Source organism: Saccoglossus kowalevskii, chromosome 10, assembly GCF_978046115.1.
Source record: "Saccoglossus kowalevskii chromosome 10, keSacKowa6.1, whole genome shotgun sequence".
NCBI classification, from domain to species: Eukaryota; Metazoa; Hemichordata; class Enteropneusta; family Harrimaniidae; genus Saccoglossus; species Saccoglossus kowalevskii.
The window spans coordinates 31,602,992-31,622,181 of NC_140650.1; the positions used below are offsets into that span (position 1 = coordinate 31,602,992).

The following is a 19,190-nucleotide window of genomic DNA, read 5'->3' on the forward strand; positions in this document are numbered from 1 at the left end:
ATCTGGATAAATACCTGAGTCCAGGATTATATTAAATAATTTACGTAGTGGCTGAATTAGGAAGTCTGAACTGTATTTAAGTAATTCTGGGCAATAACCATCATATCCTGATGATTTTTTACTCTTTAGTTTTTTAATGGCTAGCCTAATTTCTTTTTCAGATATCTCATTATTTATGGCTACTGCCACGGGCGTGGCAGGAGACAATGTGGCTATTGCCACGTCCCGGAAGTAAACGTACCGACGTTCTATGTGTAGTTTCGGCCGTCATATACAGATTTTTCACTTGTTTTACCATCGGTGTTTGAATAAAATACTTTCACAGTGGTGTCGTTGTCAGAAATAATTTCAATTCGCGCATTTTATACGAAAATGTGAAGTCCAACCATTGACGGAACCTTTGTACGCCCTCCGGTGTTGGGGACTTGGAATACTACGTTTACCTAAAGCCAACCTCGGCGTTTATCAATCTAATAAAACTTGCGAATCACCGTCGGCGTTTTGATAAAATACTGTTACAATGGTTTCATTGTCGTGTACGGTAGAAATAATTTTAATTCGCGCATTTTTTTACCAGCCATTGCCGGAACCTTTGTACGCCCTCCGGTGTTGGGAACTTGGAACACTACATTTACCTGAAGCCAACCTTGGAGTTTATCAATCTAATAAAACTCGCAAATCACGGCGTCGTTATATAACGAAAATACACTATTAAAATAATTTTCTTCAGGAGATACGTTACTTGGTTTCTCTGGAAACTAGTAAATCAAATTACTTCAGAAATGACTAGGTAGTGCCTGCATGAACATGTATTAAGAAATCATTACATAGCCTTATAATTTAACATGCACTGGTTTAATTTTCCCATTTAGGCGGGGACATTGAATTGTGTAATTGCGTCGATTAACGACTTGTATAACAGCGAAATAGTGTGAACGTACCTCACAGTCAGTTGTAAAAGTAAATGTGGAAATACTGTGGAAATTTACTATGCTAAGTTGCAAGGCTTTTTCTCTTAAAAAAAAAAACAGGTCGCAATGACAATGAATATACTATTGATATTAGTCGTGCTACAAGTGTGTTCATGCTCTCTGTTATAAGCTAAGCTCACTTTCAATTATAAAACCTGTTTTATTATTCGGATAAAATAACTTGGGTTTTCATTCGTACAGTCGATGGCCTCGTCGTCATAATTCAAAGTATCACCTGTTGCATATTATTGAATATTGGTAATTCCCAGTTACATATAACATTAACCATATCTCTGACTGTAAAAAAGAGGAAATAATATATTATTGGTACTATATTGATTTTATTTAAAACTTTAAAAATACGGTAACGACGCCGTAATTTGCGAGTTTTACTAGATTGATAAACGCCGAGGTTGGCTTTAGGTAAACGTAGTGTTCCAAGTTCCCAACACCGGAGGGCGTACAAAGTTTCCGTCAATGGTTGGACTTCGCGATTTCGTATAAAATGCGCGAATTGAAATTATTTCTGACAACGACACCACTGTGAAAGTATTTTATTCAAACACCAATGGTAAAACAAGTGAAAAATCTGTATATGACGACCGAAACTACACATAGAACGTTGGTACGTTTACTTCCGGGACGTGGCAATAGCCACATTGTCTCCTGCCACGCCCGTGGCAGTAGCCATATTGTCTCCTGCCACGGGCGTGGCACGAGACTCGGCCTTATTAAAAATAGATCAATTGGGGAATGTGTTCGTGTAATTGAGGGTGTGAAGAACTACACGAAAGATAATAACGATACTGGCATACTTCTTGCTGTCGATTTTCAAAAGGCCTTTGACAGCCTAGAGTGGAATTATATGTTCCAATGTCTAGAAATATTTAATTTTGGTCCTTCCGTCCTACGTTGGGTGCAATGCTTTTATACTGACCCGGTGAGCTGTGTAATGAACAGGGGTGAATCAACTGTATTTTTCGGCCTTTCTAGGGGGGGTTAGACAAGGAGACCCCCTATCCCCAATACTGTTTATTTTGTCTCTGGAGTTTTTATTACTTAATCAGAAACAGTGACGGGATTGAAGGGATATCTATTGGTGCACAACAAATTAAAAGCTCAGCCTATGCCGACGATCTTACCTGCTTTGTCGCAGATGTAAAATCGGGCGAAAATCTTCTCTCTCTTTTTAACAAATTTGCACTGGTTTCAGGGTTAAAGGTCAATTATGACAAAACTGAAGCAATTTGGTTGGGCAGATGGCGCTTCCGTCAAGACAGACCGTTCGGGGTGAAATGGCCTATGTCTCCTATCAAAATTGTGGGTGTCTTCTTTTCCTATGATGCTAGAGCAGCATATGAAATGAACATAAATATACCAATAAAGTGCTTAAATAGTGTGTTGCAATGCTGGTCTAGACGTAGTTTGACAATTATTGGCAAAATTCAGATTATTAAAACTTTTGTTATTCCAAAATTACTATTTATTTTCCACCATATTCCAATTCTACAACGGGATATTAAACTCATAAATACTAAAATATATACATTCATATGGCAAGGACACGATAGAGTAGCACGCAGCACACTGATAGGAGACATAGGCCAAGGAGGTTTGGGTATGATTGATATACATGCAATGCAAAAAGCCATTAATGTTGGGTGGGTAAAACGATACCTATCTCCTAAATTTCACCCTTGGAAATTATTTTTTACCAATTACCTGGAATATGTGGGAGGAGATTTCATTTTTAAATGTAATTTTTCTGTTGACTTACTCAATGTTAAACTCCCATTATTCTATTACACTTTACTAAAACAGTGGAGTGAAGTTGGGCCTAGTAAAAACATCTCGCATGAATATGAAATCATATGGAATAACAAAAATATCCTCATTCAAAATAAAAGTATCTTTTACAGAGCGTTTTTAATGCAGGAATAATTTATATTGCAGATATATTTGACACAAATGGGAAAATTAAAAATTGGGCTAATCTCCATGCACTAGGGCTCAATTATGTTCAGCTACTTCAGTGGTATGGCATTATCTCTGCACTGCCATTAGACTGGAGGAATAGCCGTGCAATTTGTGTACGTCCAGAGCCTCCTATTAGTCTAGTCACCGGTGAACAAATAATTATACTTGAAAATACCACCCAAAAGCAATTACGTAAGCTGTTCACCTCCCATGTTTTTACAACACCCAAAAGTCAACTCTTTCTTGATACTTTGTGTAATCTGGATAACAAGGATGGGAATTTCATTATTCCATGCCTTATTTGGTAACTCTATGCAGCAAACTACGGGAGTTTCAGTGGAAATTAAACCACAATATCCTGTACACAAATGAAATGTTATTCCATATGAATTCACCATTAGTATCGTCAGATTTATGCTCATTTTGTCATGGTACCACCGAGAACCTAGTGCATCTTTTTGTTGAATGCGAGTCTGTTAAAGTCCTCTGGACATCAATTTTTAATCTATGGGGAACAAAACTAGGATGCCCAAGAACATTGTCAGCAAAACAGATTATATTAGGAGACAAGGACTTCTCCCCTCTACTAAACCATATAATTATAATTGTTAAAAGAAATATCTATATGTGTAAATTAAAAAAGGAACTACCTTGCTTTAATCTCATAAAATCTGACATACGTTACACGCAAAAGATAGAGTTAGAAATTTCAAATTTCCTGGACAAGTGGGGAGACTTCAATTGTTAATGGGTATTCAGTGTCTATTTTGTATGGGTTATACTAGCTGTGACATTTGTTGTATGTTGACATTGTGCTGTAAAGAATTTCCATTGTATGGAATAAAAGATAGTTAAACCAAACAAAAAAAAAAAAAAAAAATCGATTCAGTAACCATGGTGGTTGTATTTTTTATCCAGTCAAGTTCTTTTTTTTTTTGCTTGTATATTTGTCAGGTTCAAATTTCTGTCTTGTGTGTAAATCCTTCTCTGGTATATCTGGACCTAGCCATCTTCGCCAGCCAAAGAACGTTTGTGTCTGATCACCCCTCCAAACTGGTGTGGTTGGCAATGAATCTGCATCAACAAACCTTGCGATTCGGACAATGGGACCCAGCATACAAGCATTACAATCTGTTCTTTGGCCTAAAAAAAGAGGTTTCTAATCAAATTTGTTTTTTAAAAAAATATTCATAACGTCTGCATTTTTAGCTTAAAATAATTGAATAATTTTCATAAAAATTTATATTTTTTAGTTTATTCAAATCTGAGAAAAACCTTTTAGATTGAGGGGGTAAATCAGTGAAAATACTTTTATTCCAAGAAGTGTCTGCTAAAATTTTTCAGTGAAAATAGATTGGCAAATCTGATTCTGATATATGAATGTTAATGTGTTGTGCTTATTAAGCTTAGTTCATTTCCATTTTCAGTCTGTGCCAACTGTAATGTCACAAAAAAAAACAAGGTAATGTAAGTTGAAACTCTAGAGGGCAGTCACCAACTTTAATAAAGTCTGACCTAAATACACTCATGCTACCGTTTTCACTGATATTTTAATATAATGGTCAATCACTTTTGAAAAACAAACATTTGAATGGTCTTTTTGGAGTAATATGCAATTGCGGCTAAAAATGGAAAAGTGATATTAATATAGTTGCCGTTATGTGTGTGGCACAACCACCATGCCCTTTTAAAAAGAGAATTTCTTTTGAATCATAGTCTTGGGACTATATGTGATATATTTGATTCATATGCATAAATTGTTCATGATTACTGTGGATTACATTCATAATAAAAACGTTTTTGTGAATGCACCTGTGCACTATTCAAAAGCATTAGCACAATTCAGATTTATAATAAAGACCTCAAGAGTGGAGTGCCAACTCTCAAAAAGTAATCTTCTTGCTGTATTGTCACAAGTGCATGAATCCACGTGCTGAAAACATGCATCTTGATCACCATCTCCAAGACGCAACACTTAAAGAAACACAACATTTGTGATACACTTTATTTTTAATTATAGTAATAATAAAGGCATTAATATTCACAAGGAAGTTTGCACACCCAGGAAAAAAAGTTGCATATCTCTAAATTCTGTATTCTGTCTGTATTTCAGTTCAAATAGAATAAAACTCCTCCCATCTTTACATTGTAACTTTTAAAACAACATGCTCCTCTTGAGTACATAATATTGCAATCCAAAAAAAAAAAATATATATTCATAACCAATGGACTCGTTCCATGCAACATTCAATGATATGCAAATATTGTTTTTCTTGATACTGGTTTTATATTTGGACACCACCAGTATACAAAAACTTATCAAATTGTTTCCATGGTTATATATGCCACGTATCACAGCCTGACAGAAGTATATTTTTTTTTTGTCTTGACTGTACAATGGCCAAACATTAAAAGAAACTAAATGCTTGTTTTCACACAAGAGGAATGACAGGTTACCAATTTGAAAACTTCGAGGGGCTGGAGGAACTCTGCACAATCCAATTTTGTTTTTATTTTTGTGAAAATCATTTGTTGCAACCCCTCCCCAGCTGCTTAAAGTATATTGGGTATTGTACACATATTTTTTTGTTACTCTCTCTCAAGACATTCTTCTCTTAACCCCTCCAATTATCAGCAAATGGGTAACCCTTAATCACAATATCACTGAAAAGTAGTTTGCTTTACCCTAAATAAAGCGTACTGTCAGTAAAACTGTTCAACTACCTCATAAATATTAAGTAGGAAAATGGCAGTACTTATTTTATCCAGTACATAAAACAAAATCAAAGAGGAAAAAGAAAAGTCACTCTTAGCTCAATATTCGTAATATAATCTTAGCAATGCTATATGGTATGTTGGGTACACACTAGTTACAAAGTCATAATATTTGAAAACCTGCCTGGCTTAAATATTTTTTGAAATATAAGTTAATGGCTGTGATGCTCAAAATTCAAAACATTTCAGTTAACTTTTAACAATACCCACTCTATGGTTCTTCCAGTAACCTTTACCCATATTTAAAAAAAAAAAGCTTTTTTCAATCGTCCTCAAATCAGCCTCTTCTCGTGCTCCGAGAGAGACACACATATGTTCCATCATGTAAATACTTAGTTTCACCAACCCCAGTAACACCCTGTTGCCCCCCCTAACAAGTTGCCAGTTCATGTAATTATTCATAGAACACATCGGTATGGGCATGAGAATATACAACACTGCTCAAAACCTCACTATCATTTCAACACAACCAATTTGAATTAATAAGTTCTTTTGACTGCAATTTTCATTTCGTCCTCGACAGTTTGTTATACAATATATTTTTTTTCATTAGCAGTGGCAACTCTTGATGTTGATGTAAATGTTTCATGTAAATTTTATATAGTTTTGGCAATTTGTTTGAGCTATGTATGACTATATGTAATCTGTTGTTTTGTAAAAAAAAAAATCAATGCACATTCTGCAAGAGACTTAGAATCTGTAGATAAAATAGATGTGTAGATTATTAATAAATAACTCTGTTTTTTTACTTAGTAGTCTGTACATATGAAACTGAACATATATACAGGTGGAAATCAATTGTACAAAATGATACTTTTATGTTAGCATGCAGCATTTTTCAACAACCACATTTTTTTAAAAATACAAAATATCTTTCTCTATTTCCTATATCAGGTCATTCGTTATCTTAGCTATTACATTGTAGAAAGTATTTACAACACACTGGAAAAATATCCTCACACCCATGTGATAAAAAACATATATATATTATTAACAGAGTTGTTTTGTATCTGTAATTTTAGAGTAGTTTCAGAGGGCCTGCTCTGTGTGCACTGCAAGTTTGAAAAAAAAAAAAATGTAAATGTGAAAAATTAATCTGATTCTAAAATACAACATTTGTGTAATGAGAGTAGATGGGCACACAGAAACAGACCAATTGTTGTTTTTCATGTCCTGTCACAGCCATTAATTATTTCTAACGTAATCTGATATGTACAAGTAAAAGCTGAGAAAAAAAAAGAATTATATTTATATGTATTATATAGATATATATCTCTATTATAGATAGTTTTTACATGTAAATTAACAATGCTAATAATGAGCAGATAGATATGCAAATATTCAAATTTGATTGTCTGTGTTTGGTTGCACCATGCATGACAAAACAGGTATAATGCAAACAAACTCATTGGCAAGTACACTGGAACATTAAATATGTTTTTTCATATATATATATATATATATACACTGCTGAAAACAAGGGTTAAATGTTTTGTGTGACACCCACAAACATTAAAGCTGTAATTCTTATGAATTGACTGGAAAGTTAACTGTGAAAATTGGAATATTACTTATTGGGTGACACTTGCCAAATTAGTGAACTGTTTAACTCTTTGTGTGCCAAATTTTGTTTCCACTTAATTTGTGTAAATTTGTTCACATTTTCTGTAACTTTCACTGAATTCAATCTTAATTTTGGATCAAACAAACAAAATGTGACTTGCAGTCTTTGATCCCCCCAAAATTGAAATTTTCGCAACATTTTTTGTGAAAAAGAGCAGAATATAAATGGAACTCTTTTGGCACTCAAAGGGTTGAATACAAATACTTAATTCCTGATAGGCTAATCAATTGAGAAGCCAGTCAAGTGAATTTGTGAACTGTTTTACTATATCTTTTTATATCGTAACAACGAAATTACTATATATAATGCATTATTATGATACGGCTAAACGTTTGAAAATAATAATGAAATAGATCTTCTGAAAAACAAGCTACAACAATGCAAACAAACAAAAAATATTAGAAAGAAAAACAAAATGAGGTCTTATCAGGCCGACAAAAGAAAAACAAAAACGGCGAAAACAGAAAAATATAGCATATCTAGCATAATTAACACCGAGAACCATTGAAATTGGCTTCTTGTAGCATTACTTATTGATCCTAACAAGTAAAGCACATGATACAATCATCCTCTGTACTACTTGAGTGCGACTGCAAGTCCACCAGTGATGCTACCGCCAGCTGTCTTTTCCAACACAGAATTCACATACTCTGATGTATGCTTTGCAACCATTTGATCTGAAGCATATAATAATAGATAAGATCCAATTCAGACCAATTCAAAACATTACAAACTGCCTATCCCTAATGTAAGAAAAATAATTACCAGCCTTATTATAAACATTCTGTATCGTACAACAATAAAAGCTCAATTTACCTAAACCATTTCTGATGAACTCATCCAGTCTTTCAGTCAATGTACCTTCAGTAGGTTCATTAGGTAACTGCACACATTTCACTATATCATTCCTGATAGCAGCAATCACTTGTCGTAGCTTCTCTGTAATATAATACACATATTGATGTTCAACATTTATATTTATATGCTCCCGGATCCCAAAATGACTACATTTCAGTACATAATACCAAAAATATATCCATATTTTCTCACTTGCTTGTAAGGCACACTGACAAAGATAATGAGATACACGCTGCTATGGTAACCATACTGATAACATGATGTTAGCATAGCTGTGTCAAAACATGTTTGAAGCTGTCCTTTACATTATAAATCAAGTTTCTGAGTACACAGTACATACAGATGTATACACAACTAATTTTTCAACAACCTCAAACTGCATGGCAACATATGTGTATACGAGTTCATCTGGAATTGATGACAACATATGTCATACTAGTGCACTTTACAATGTATTATACTGTCATATAAACTTACTGAGTTCGTTATCTAAACCATGGAGCTTCACTTTGTTAGCTTCGTGTTGTGCCTTCTTTTTCAGTCGACATGCTCTGTAATTAAATTGATATATGAAAAATTAACCTCATGTGACATATACAACATATGTAAAATAAATAGAGGATATCCAATGGGTGGCTCATGTAGTAATTTTCATATGGTTCTCACCAAAAGCGTGAAACTGAAAAATTACTACCTGGGCATACTCTTTTAATAAATACAATATTACATGGTAACAAATTGTAATTATCACATGTATGCATTTCAAGCTGTTTGGCCAGCACAAACTAACATTCGTGACGTTAAATGTGTGAGCATGCGTCTTAGTTCATTTTTTTGCCTGTTTTCGCATAGCACACTGTTTCTTGGACATGCATTGCTGCAAGTTTATCAGTTATAATTTACAATTAATTGTTTTTTGGAACCATCAATGTATTTATAGTTATATATTTTAACTAAATTGGTAACAAATTGTAATTATCACATGTATGCATTTCAAGCTGTTTGGCCAGCACAAACTAACATTCGTGACGTTAAATGTGTGAGCATGCGTCTTAGTTCATTTTTTTGCCTGTGTTCGCATAGCACACTGTTTCTTGGACATGCATTGCTGCAAGTTTATCAGTTATAATTTACAATTAATTGTTTTTTGGAACCATCAATGTATTTATAGTTATATATTTTAACTGAATTGCGGGCTAGCTCTGTAAGTAGTGACCATGCATTTTTACAGTAAATCGGTAAGCAGGAGTGATAGTTCAGTGGAGAAAACAAATCTCATGCATTGCATTGCATTGCTACTGTAAGGTTTGAAGTATTAGAAATGGCAATATTCTCAAATGCTATTTGAAAACAAAGACGCATATTGGTGAATGCGTGAAACTATCAGTATACAGTGAGATAGCTCAATCTTTTGGACCTTTTTTTCATTGCTATTTCCATTCATTATTGTCTAAACACAATTTAGGCATTAAATTTTGAGATTACAAACAAACAGTCCAAAAATGAAAACAACTGCATTTCCTCATGAAAATACTCAGTGACTTTAATGTAATAATATGCATTGGTTGTAAATTTATTAAAATGAAAATATAATATGCATTGGGTTTAAATTTATTGAAATGAAAATATAGAACAAGTTTCAAAGAAAACCGAACACGGACACAATTGGTTTAGTAGCAAAAGATCAGAGTAGTATAATAAACCAGTCATGCTCTTTCACATGCAAAAAACTTACTTATTGATTATTACTCAGTTGTGATCATAACAGTGTACAAAATATCAGTTTGTCGTTTTTTTATAAATGCAGGTAAAAAATCAACTCATTTTCAGTGAAAGCAAATGTTATTGGTTTGCACGCAAACACTGGATGTGGAAAGATACCTGCTGTTGGTTTTATGCACCAGTCAGAATGCTAGGTAGTGCTGGCCAAACATATTCAGGAATTTCTGAATAGCATTGGATGATAAATGCAACACAACAAGGAAGTGATTTATAAGTGCTGCGGTATGACTTTTTGGCATGATTTTTGTTTAAGAAAATATCGCCCACCTGCCAACACATTGCCCATGGGTAAGGTTTTCAATGCAATGGGGTGTATTCGGACAGCTAAGGTACATAAGCTTTATGTCACTGCTACTGCTTGATATACATAATAAAATTGTTTCTTAACATCAAATTTGGACTCTAGCAATGTGACTCAAGTAGCATTTTTAATCACACTATACATGACGTTATTCTACAACACAAATGTATACAACTCTGATGCCAGTCAAACAATCTGATGTGTGAACATATTACATTGCCTTGTACCAGCTAAGTAAGTGAATATCACAGACCACAATGTTTTAGATTTTGAACATATGGAGAATGTTACTACAGACCTGGCATCTGCTAACTGATATATATATATATATATATATATATATGCCCAGCTATGACTGTCAGTATATTTGTACATGCTGTTCAGTAGAAAATAACAGTAATTAAGACTAGTTTACCTTGAGGCTAGTTTATTCTTCTCTTTTCTTGATCTTTGTCTTGCATTCACTGGGAGTTCACTAACTGGAGTCAAGTCACCAATTATCTTGTTCAGTTTTCGTAACTCATTACCAATATGTAGCAGTCTTCGTGGGTTGGGTGTCAGATCATCACAGTCACTCCTCCGACTTTTCCCCACCTTCTTCAGAGAGACGCCTGCATGAGGAGTGGGGAAAATAATGGTATCTTTACCAATCTTGAAAGATTCACATGGCTTAGCCAACCAGCTTTTACTGGCCCAATGGCAACCAACCTGCAGCTCTTGTAATTTGGCAGTTACTTTGTTGCTGGATTGCCCTGTATAATGTGTACAATAACAGTTTACTGTACAAGCCATTAGCAAATGACACTAATAAGCCTCCAACATATATGATGCCATTCAGACTCTTCAACACTGCACAAAACAGAGCTCAAAACTAGCAGTAGCCTATAGCAGACTGACTACCAATTCTTGTTTTAAGGCTAGAATTTTTCAACAGTAGTAGCATAGCTAAAATTCTACTAGAAATTTACAAATAAAAAATTACACTGTTTTTATATTTATGAGCAATGTGTAATTTTTTTTGTTTTGAACTAACACTTTCACATGGATTTAAGTACTGTACTCGACTGGCTTAGCGCTCAGTGTCCAAAAATCATGTGTTTCAGGGAGGTGGGCGCTTACCCAAGAACCACCCTCGAAAACTGTGCAAATGACAATTTTAGTTCACCATGTGACAGATGGAGGCAAATATTACTTCTTTTGGGAAAAAATATAATTGCAAAAATAGTTGCGTCATTATTGATTTCAACATAGTCCCCCTATCACTGTGATTTCAACAACACTTTTACAATGAAACAGAGATGGTCACAAAAAATATGCACATTTTATTACAATATTAATTACGTACCACCAGAATTTATGGGGTTAAAATTATTAGTCTCTTGGAACACAGTTAAAGTCAAAATCTTCGACAAATGCATTCAATCGTACACAAACTCTCAATGAAAAGCATTTCCCTCCATGATGTTTTCTTTCACGATTTGACCTGCAACAACGTCATTTGACATTAAGTCTGTTATAAACCAATCAGAATGCTGTATTGTACTGACGCATTTCTCTGGGAATTCCCAAAGACATTCTTGGCAATGCAATGCAAAAGTTAATTATCGATGTTGAAGTACGATCTGTTGGAATTGATTATAGCCAAAAAAGTGGCATAATTTTTTTTAAAAATCTGGCAATTAACAATTTTAGAAAGGTACCAGGTCAACTAAATATAGAATGAAGTATTTAACGCCTTAACATTTGTTAACAGGTCATTGTCGAAGTGAAGTTTATGCATGTTTACTATGGTCTACACATTTACAACATATTCACGGTGATCAATATCCACGCTGTAATATATAAATACCATTACCAGTATTCGGAAATGTCAAACAATGATCAAAGACCAGGTTTAATAAATAGGCACTCAAATTTGGGGCATTTTAGTGGGAGATGGGCAATTAACCGAATGTAAGCCCGAAAATAGAAATGTCCCAAAAGTGTGCTAAACCGGTTGAGTACGGTACTTATTAATCTTGATAAACTACCCAAAATTACCATGGCAACTGGTAGCCTACCAGGCTTCAAAGAAATTTTTATAAAATGTACAGATCTTTTTTTACAAAATGTATGATCACAAAGCTGTATTTCAACAATGAAAATGAGCATTCTTCACCTAAAATTGATGTATTTTCTCACATCAAACAAAACCAATAATACAAGTCTGAAAATAGCAAAAAATAAAGAAACATTACCTGATTTCAACTTACCAAAAGGTGTTTCTTCACAGTATTCAGTCTCCATTGAATCATCACTGTATTCATCGTCATGGTCACTGTCTAAACCCTCATCATCATTTGAATTAATAGACTCATCGTCATCATCATCATCCTCCTCCTCTTCCTGACTAAGCTTTTTATTTGGTGAATATATGTTATTGTCCTATGTTTGGGTGAATACAAATAATTACATAAACTCATTGTAGTTAAAGCGCGGCTCCGCAATCCCAGGAATTGCACCAGTGCATCACGGGAAATGTAATTTGCATGGTCCGCCCAGTTGTTTACTTGGTACACAGCTGTTATCATTTCAACTGAAGGCGTTAATTCCGTAAGCTAACGTCATGCATTACGCTATTATCTGATTTGAAAGGACTTGCTGAATCCCGTTGTTCGACGTTCACTGGGCCTACGCACTCTTTTGAAAGCCGTTTTCTGTGTTTGTTTCGCTCGTGGTCGACTGTAAAGCACAATTTCTGTAAATGGCGTGACGGCATTGTAAGGTTCTCTCTGAATTGAGCTCATGCCTTTGCTTTCTTGCTATTGTACTAATATGTTACGTGTGCGACCTTTTTATACAATGTATTTATTCATTCACTCGCTGCTATTAGGCGTCGTTTATACAAAAAGTATTGGACGATGCTCGGACGACGAAATGCGTGGACTGACGAAAGATACATCCAGCGCAAGTCACAACTTATGAGGGCTGATGACGTTGTGGTCACACAAAAAGAAGTGATGCCGGAGTGTGTTGTAAGACAGCAGATACGCGGACTGTATCCCAATCTTCCAGGCGTGCCTTATATGGGTCATCTCTGGTACTGAAAAATATGTGTCTTTCATTGATACAAACGAACCAAACGGCCCTTTTCAGGGCCAACAAATATTCCAAAAAGAGAACTACCGTATTGTCAATTACTTGCATCATGAAAAAAACTGTAGTTTATTTGAATGACCTACACAATGTAGTTGTCGTACAACGTTTGCCATAATGTGTCTTGTCGGCTCGGCAATAATGACGTTATGCAACGTCAAAAAAACAAAAACAAAAAAAAAAATTATTATACGTATATGGCTGTGCGGCACGGGTCCGACGCCAAATATACATAAATATATGCGCGGCTCATACTAGTACGTGACAAAAAGGGCTAAATATTTCACTGCGGGGACATGTTTCAGGGAACATTATAATTTTTTGTGAGACCTTTCAATTTACTTATTTCGAGAACGAGGAGAAATTTGAGAAGCATACTCGACATATTGTAGGGGACGTATTTGGGACTCCCTCGACTCTTTTCATCGATATCAGAGTGAAACCCATTTTTTTTACAGCCCTGTAACCGCGAATGTCTTTCTTTGCGCACACACACTACAGAAATTATTGGTATGTTTACGCAAAGTCCCTCCCCTCTCGCGCACACCCCAGCTCGTGCGATTCGCACTCGCTCGGGTCGGACCGCTTCGTGGAGCTCCGACGATGTCCCCTGAGATGAACGGACGGACAAACAGCTCACAGCATATCATTTCTTATTAGCTCCACGATATCACTTACATGATCAACTCCGTAATTACATAAACATACCTAGAGATTGAACAAATAACTCGGGATTAACACCTTACATTTGCATAAACCCATGACTGACAGCCAGTTTGAGCAGTCAAAACGACTGTTTGAATCATGCTTTTCCGTCGCTTTTCCGCGGAAATCGCACTGACATCGCACCGAACTCGTAAATTAACATCGCAGTTGTATCGCGGACATATTCATGTTTGTGTACGACATGAAAATAAAGCACCACAGGCGTTAAGATTGCCGAAAAGAGTGATTTTGCGGAGCACCCCGAAGAGATGTTTCACGCTTGAGTGTCATTTGCATACTGAAAAGTGGCGGCCATCTTTCCTTTTATACACCCAGACCCACGGTTTAAGAAAAGGCTCAATCATCATGTTATGAAAATAATGTATTTAATAACCACCCCAATAGAGTACCTGTGATATTATAGTATTTGGTAAATCCATGTCACTGAAGGGGCATTTGCTCCAACTTATCATTCTTATAACAAATAATTTACACAGAAATACATACACAAATTTTGATAGGAATGACTAAATATATGATTGAAAGAGAAAGTAGAGGGATACATACCTTAAACACCGTACTTGTGTAATCATGGCCGTTATTGCTTCTAACACCGCCTTGTCCTCTGTCATTGACACTCAGTTCTTGTTCTTGTTTAATCTGTTGTCTTTGTTGTTGATCAGTATGAATGTAACATTTTATTTCTTCCCACTTTCTGTCTATATTCTCATCAGCAACTTGGTGATGCACTGGTGATGACTCACTTTTCTCCATTTTGTGCCATTTTGATACAAACATGCTACTGTAGTCAGTTTCAGTTTTTGTTGGATTCTCCCCTGAAAGAAGACCACGTAGTTCCTCATTACCTTTACTCTCAGCTTTTACTGTAACGTCTATCATGTTTTCCTGCAACTTGTTTTCTACTTTAATCTCTGTACTTTTTGTAGCAGGCTTGCATTGGTCGAAAAAGATTGCACTGTCTGTATTCACAATGTCAGGTACAGATTTGGTACACTCTGCTAGGTTTGGTTTCAGGCACACAGCTGACGAGCTAGCTTTTGAAGCCACTTTACAGACAGATACCTTTGGGCTGCTAATCTGTTTCTGTAAATCTGGATGGTAAAAAGAATCGACAATCGGTTGCGAGTCTTCCATATTTAACTCCGCTAAAGTTGGTCCATGGCATATATCATCATGGTTCTGCAGTGGGCTGGATACATCTATGTCAAAAAAGTCACTTTCCTGTGAACCCCACAGGAAATCTTTACCGCTTTCACAAAATGAGTAGAAACTATTGCTGAGCGACTCTTCTGAGGTAAAACTTTCATACAAAATGTCAGTGCATGTACTTGGCATGTCATCAGGAAAACCTCCCCAACAGTCCATATTTGACTTTTGTTTTGCCTTCAATGGTGGAGGGCTACATGTATCTTTCTCATACATGTAGCACGACTGTGGACTGGTGGTAGATGGTGATAATTCACTAGGGAGTGATTGCTCACTCAAATGCACAGGTGTATAGTCAGAGTAAAAAACACTGGAGCTGTATTCCATGTTTTTCTCGCTTGGCTGAGAAAGAAGTAAACAAAAAACATGTATGGAAATATTATGAGAGATACATAATAATAATTATAATGAATTACTATCAGAATGCTAATTGAAGCTCAACAATTAATTGAATATATTAGAATTTAGAAGTGCCTGTTAACAGACTGTCATCCTATGGCACCAGCAAACATTAATCAAGCCCCCCAAAGAAATCCTACCTATCCCATTTTGGGGGAATACCAACAAGTTTAGAAAATCATAATTATTTATTTCTATTACATGTACTTCTATGTAGTGAATGACTAGCACTTAGCAGGGTTCTCCACGGTTTGAAAATTAAACAGGGCGCACCAAAGTGAAGTGGGAGTGGCACATTTGTAACGTGCATCATTGGCATGGATGTTGAAAAATGGAAACCAAAAAATCTATTAATCTACATATTATTACATATGCATAATATATATTTATTATTACAAAATGAATGAAAATTTTGAAGAGCTATTATTAAGTAAACGTCAGCACGTACAATCAGCTGATTTTAGCTGCACGATTCATCACGCGGCGACATCAGTTGTTTACCAGTAATGATCGCGTCCAGAAAAAGACGTAACAAGTTTGTTAATTTATTTTCCCAAATACATGCTTCATTTAATTTTTAGCAAATATTTATATTTATGATTTATAGACGGTGACGATGTTGCCGCTACAAGTCACGGCGTGAACTTGGTTTTAACCATAGACTTTATGTTTAACGAATGGTTTTACCGATAACGATTTTATACATTTGACGTCACCCTGCCAGTAAAAATATGGGTATGGTAATGCACTTTTCTAGGCCACATGTTCATTTTTAATCGTGTTGAAAAAACTTGTAACTTTTTGTTCGGTGGTGTTATCACCTCATGGTGACCTGCTACGATAACAAGCTGGAATTTTCACAGTTGCACCTTAAAACAATGAACCAGTTACAGTTACCCTGAGCACGATGAATCATCTTCGGAAGACAATGAGTGTTGGCCTGTTTTGTAAACAATTTTTTGTCTGGGACCATGCAAGGCGCACATGAAATATAACAGGGCGCTGACAATTTAAACAGGGCGCCAATTTCAGATAACGGCGCGGCGCCCTGTTAAAACCCCTCGTGGAGAACCCTGCTTAGTTGTATTAAGGGAATATATTCTGAAAACTAACTTAGATGTCATTTTTCACATCTGTCTGCATGACTATATTCTCACAACTCATTGGCCTTATTGCGAACATGATTATCTAGGCGCCCAACTTCCCAAGTGGTTCGTCCCTATCTTTATGGGGATGATTCAGCAAAAAAAATGCCATATCATTGAAAATGTGAGTCATAACAAAAACGATAACAGCCACCTGATAATGCAATAAAATCTGTAGATATTTAATGATGAAAGTATGTTCAATAATGACAATGTGGCCAATGACCCCTTGATCTATAAACACACATGTGAACTGGTCAAGGGTATTCAACCATGAATGTCTTCACAACAGTAATGAGGCGGCATGCTCATAATAACAGCACAATTTTTTATCAGCAGTTTTAAAGATCTATTATCAAGCACACACTTTTAAAGGTATTTCGAGAGATTTTGTTTACTTTGAATAATAAAAAATAATAGGTAGCATATATTATATAGACATGTCAACCTGCAGAAAACAGAGTTCAGCAGAACAAAGGTCAAATCCCCAATATAGAATCAGAAACATAAAATATTCAGTGTCACAAAATAAAAAAGGTCTAATAAAATTCATATATCCTTTAATTTATTTTTGCAAAAAAAGGTAACTTACCATGGTCATAGAAGAACCAAGCTGTGCTGTCATATTGGTTGCACCATGAGTTTGCGCACCCAGAGGCATGTTATAACATTGGCTTTTACTGGGCAGTTTCAGAGAAATGCCTTCAGAGACAATATCTGACTTACATAGATCACAATACTGTGGCAGGAATTGTTTTCCAAAAAAAAAAAAACAAAAAAAAAACTTAAATCAAGTATTATGACCTTGTGGGTGTCAATGACAAATCACTTCCTCAAGTGGCAAAGAAAATTCTCTTTTGTAAAGGGGAATTCCCTGCTAAATACCCCAAGAAATTTCTGGTTACTCTGCATTTATTATGCTAATTAGTCATTATTTGGAACAATGCCAAATATACATCCTTTTCTCCCATGTCTTAGCACTATATTTATCAAAACTAGAATTGTGTTATAGCTGTTTTACATGCAGTTGTGTACCAATTTCTGACAATGTGATAAAATTTTGAAGATTGTATCTGACCCAACAAGCACTCAAAATACCAAATTCCTTGCATAAAGATTAAATTTCTGGTGAATGCTGCATATCTGACCACCAATAACAGAATTTACAATGCTGAAAAATAGTACAAAATAATGAAAACAAAGTACAATGTAATATACAAGAAATGTGGCCTAAATCAAGTATGATTCTCATATTGAATAACAAATATTACTGGTAGTATTCATAAGCAGAAGAGTTTTATAAACCCTGAGCAAGTGCACTCTCATTCTAGAATAGTCTATATATTATAGACCGCACAGTGTACACACAAGGGAATAAAAATGCCATTTGTCAATAAAATAATACAACTCATAACTAAAGTATTATTACATAATACACATCAAATACAAATACTTACAAATATAAGAGGTATCCAATATAATCACAAGCAACTAAATTGAATTCCAAGAACCCAAATGCAAAGTTACTATGCCAGGTTTTAAGGGAAAAAACGAGAAGGTCAATAAACGACACGGCCGATATTCGGTTTAATTGGGGACAGCTGACATGGCTGTCCGATCCGCCCGTAGCTGGCCCAAAATAACAGAACAACCCTGGGAAACAAACATTGTGTTAACACACTGCCATTATATGCTGCTTTAACAACCTGATATTGAGAATAATCGACAACTGAAGCACATTTCTATCGCAGAAAATATTGTTGGGGGAAATAGAAAACTTGCTTTACCACCAAAACAGTGTCCCGGGAAAAAATACCATGGCAAATTGACACTAACCTTATGTTTACTTCTCAGATGCAGAATCCGGAAACATTTGCCAATGCAAATACAGGTCCGAAAAGCAATACCGTTCTTATAAATTCCACCACAGATCCTTAATATCTTGTGTAATCTTCAGTGATATAAATATTGCAATATTTTTACTCCAGAGTTATCAAAAACTTGCTTTCATACTGAAATTGTCGAGCTCGAAAAAATCTCTGGGTTGAAATTTTTGTTATGGTGCTGTCAGCGATATCTCAAAATCTCGTGACTTATTGTGTTTACAAATATCAGCCAATCAGACCGTAGAACGCTGCATATATTTGTATAAATTAAATATTAACTCCGCCCACTATTCTATGCAAAATATAACAGAGTTAGAGAATTGAGTGGTTTGATCAGTAAAACGCTGAAGATTATGCTTAAACCGCGAGTGACAGTTTGCGTAAAATTTCCAAAATCAGTTCAAA

General features: G+C 35.3%; 2 protein-coding genes across 7 annotated transcripts in view; one reads left to right on the forward strand and one right to left on the reverse strand.

Annotated features, from left to right (window-relative positions):
* LOC100374157 (ectonucleoside triphosphate diphosphohydrolase 4-like) overlaps positions 1-19,190 on the forward strand; it is a 47,671-nt gene that overhangs the window by 20,630 nt on the left and 7,851 nt on the right. The gene's annotated exons all lie outside the window — the stretch shown is intronic.
* Positions 4,940-18,946, reverse strand: LOC102808399 (CREB3 regulatory factor-like). Of its 3 annotated transcripts, none has more exons than XM_078013821.2 (8): positions 18,736-18,946; positions 17,492-17,638; positions 14,696-15,697; positions 12,541-12,712; positions 10,704-11,040; positions 8,683-8,756; positions 8,164-8,286; positions 4,940-8,024 (listed from the first exon to the last, which is right to left on the reverse strand). In XM_078013821.2, exons 2-8 carry the CDS (start codon positions 17,558-17,560, stop codon positions 7,924-7,926), a joined length of 1,878 nt encoding a protein of 625 aa, XP_077869947.2. In that variant the 5' UTR covers positions 17,561-17,638; positions 18,736-18,946; the 3' UTR covers positions 4,940-7,923. The 3 variants fall into 3 exon arrangements, with proteins under 3 accessions (XP_077869947.2, XP_085360630.1, XP_085360629.1); XM_085504504.1 differs by having other exon boundaries at positions 10,704-10,899; positions 18,736-18,940; XM_085504503.1 differs by lacking the exon at positions 17,492-17,638 and having other exon boundaries at positions 18,736-18,945.

What these genes read in the sequence shown, in the direction of transcription:
- LOC102808399 (XM_078013821.2), bottom strand. Translation starts at nt 17,560, where the DNA reads ATGCCTCTGGGTGCGCAAACTCATGGTGCAACCAATATGACAGCACAG. An exon ending in ACACAAGTACGGTGTTTAAG is followed by an intron (nt 12,713 to 14,695) that starts GTATGTATCCCT and finishes ACCCAAACATAG; the next exon opens with GACAATAACATATATTCACC. An exon ending in AAGAATAAACTAGCCTCAAG is followed by an intron (nt 8,757 to 10,703) that starts GTAAACTAGTCT and finishes ATTTAATTACAG; the next exon opens with AGCATGTCGACTGAAAAAGA.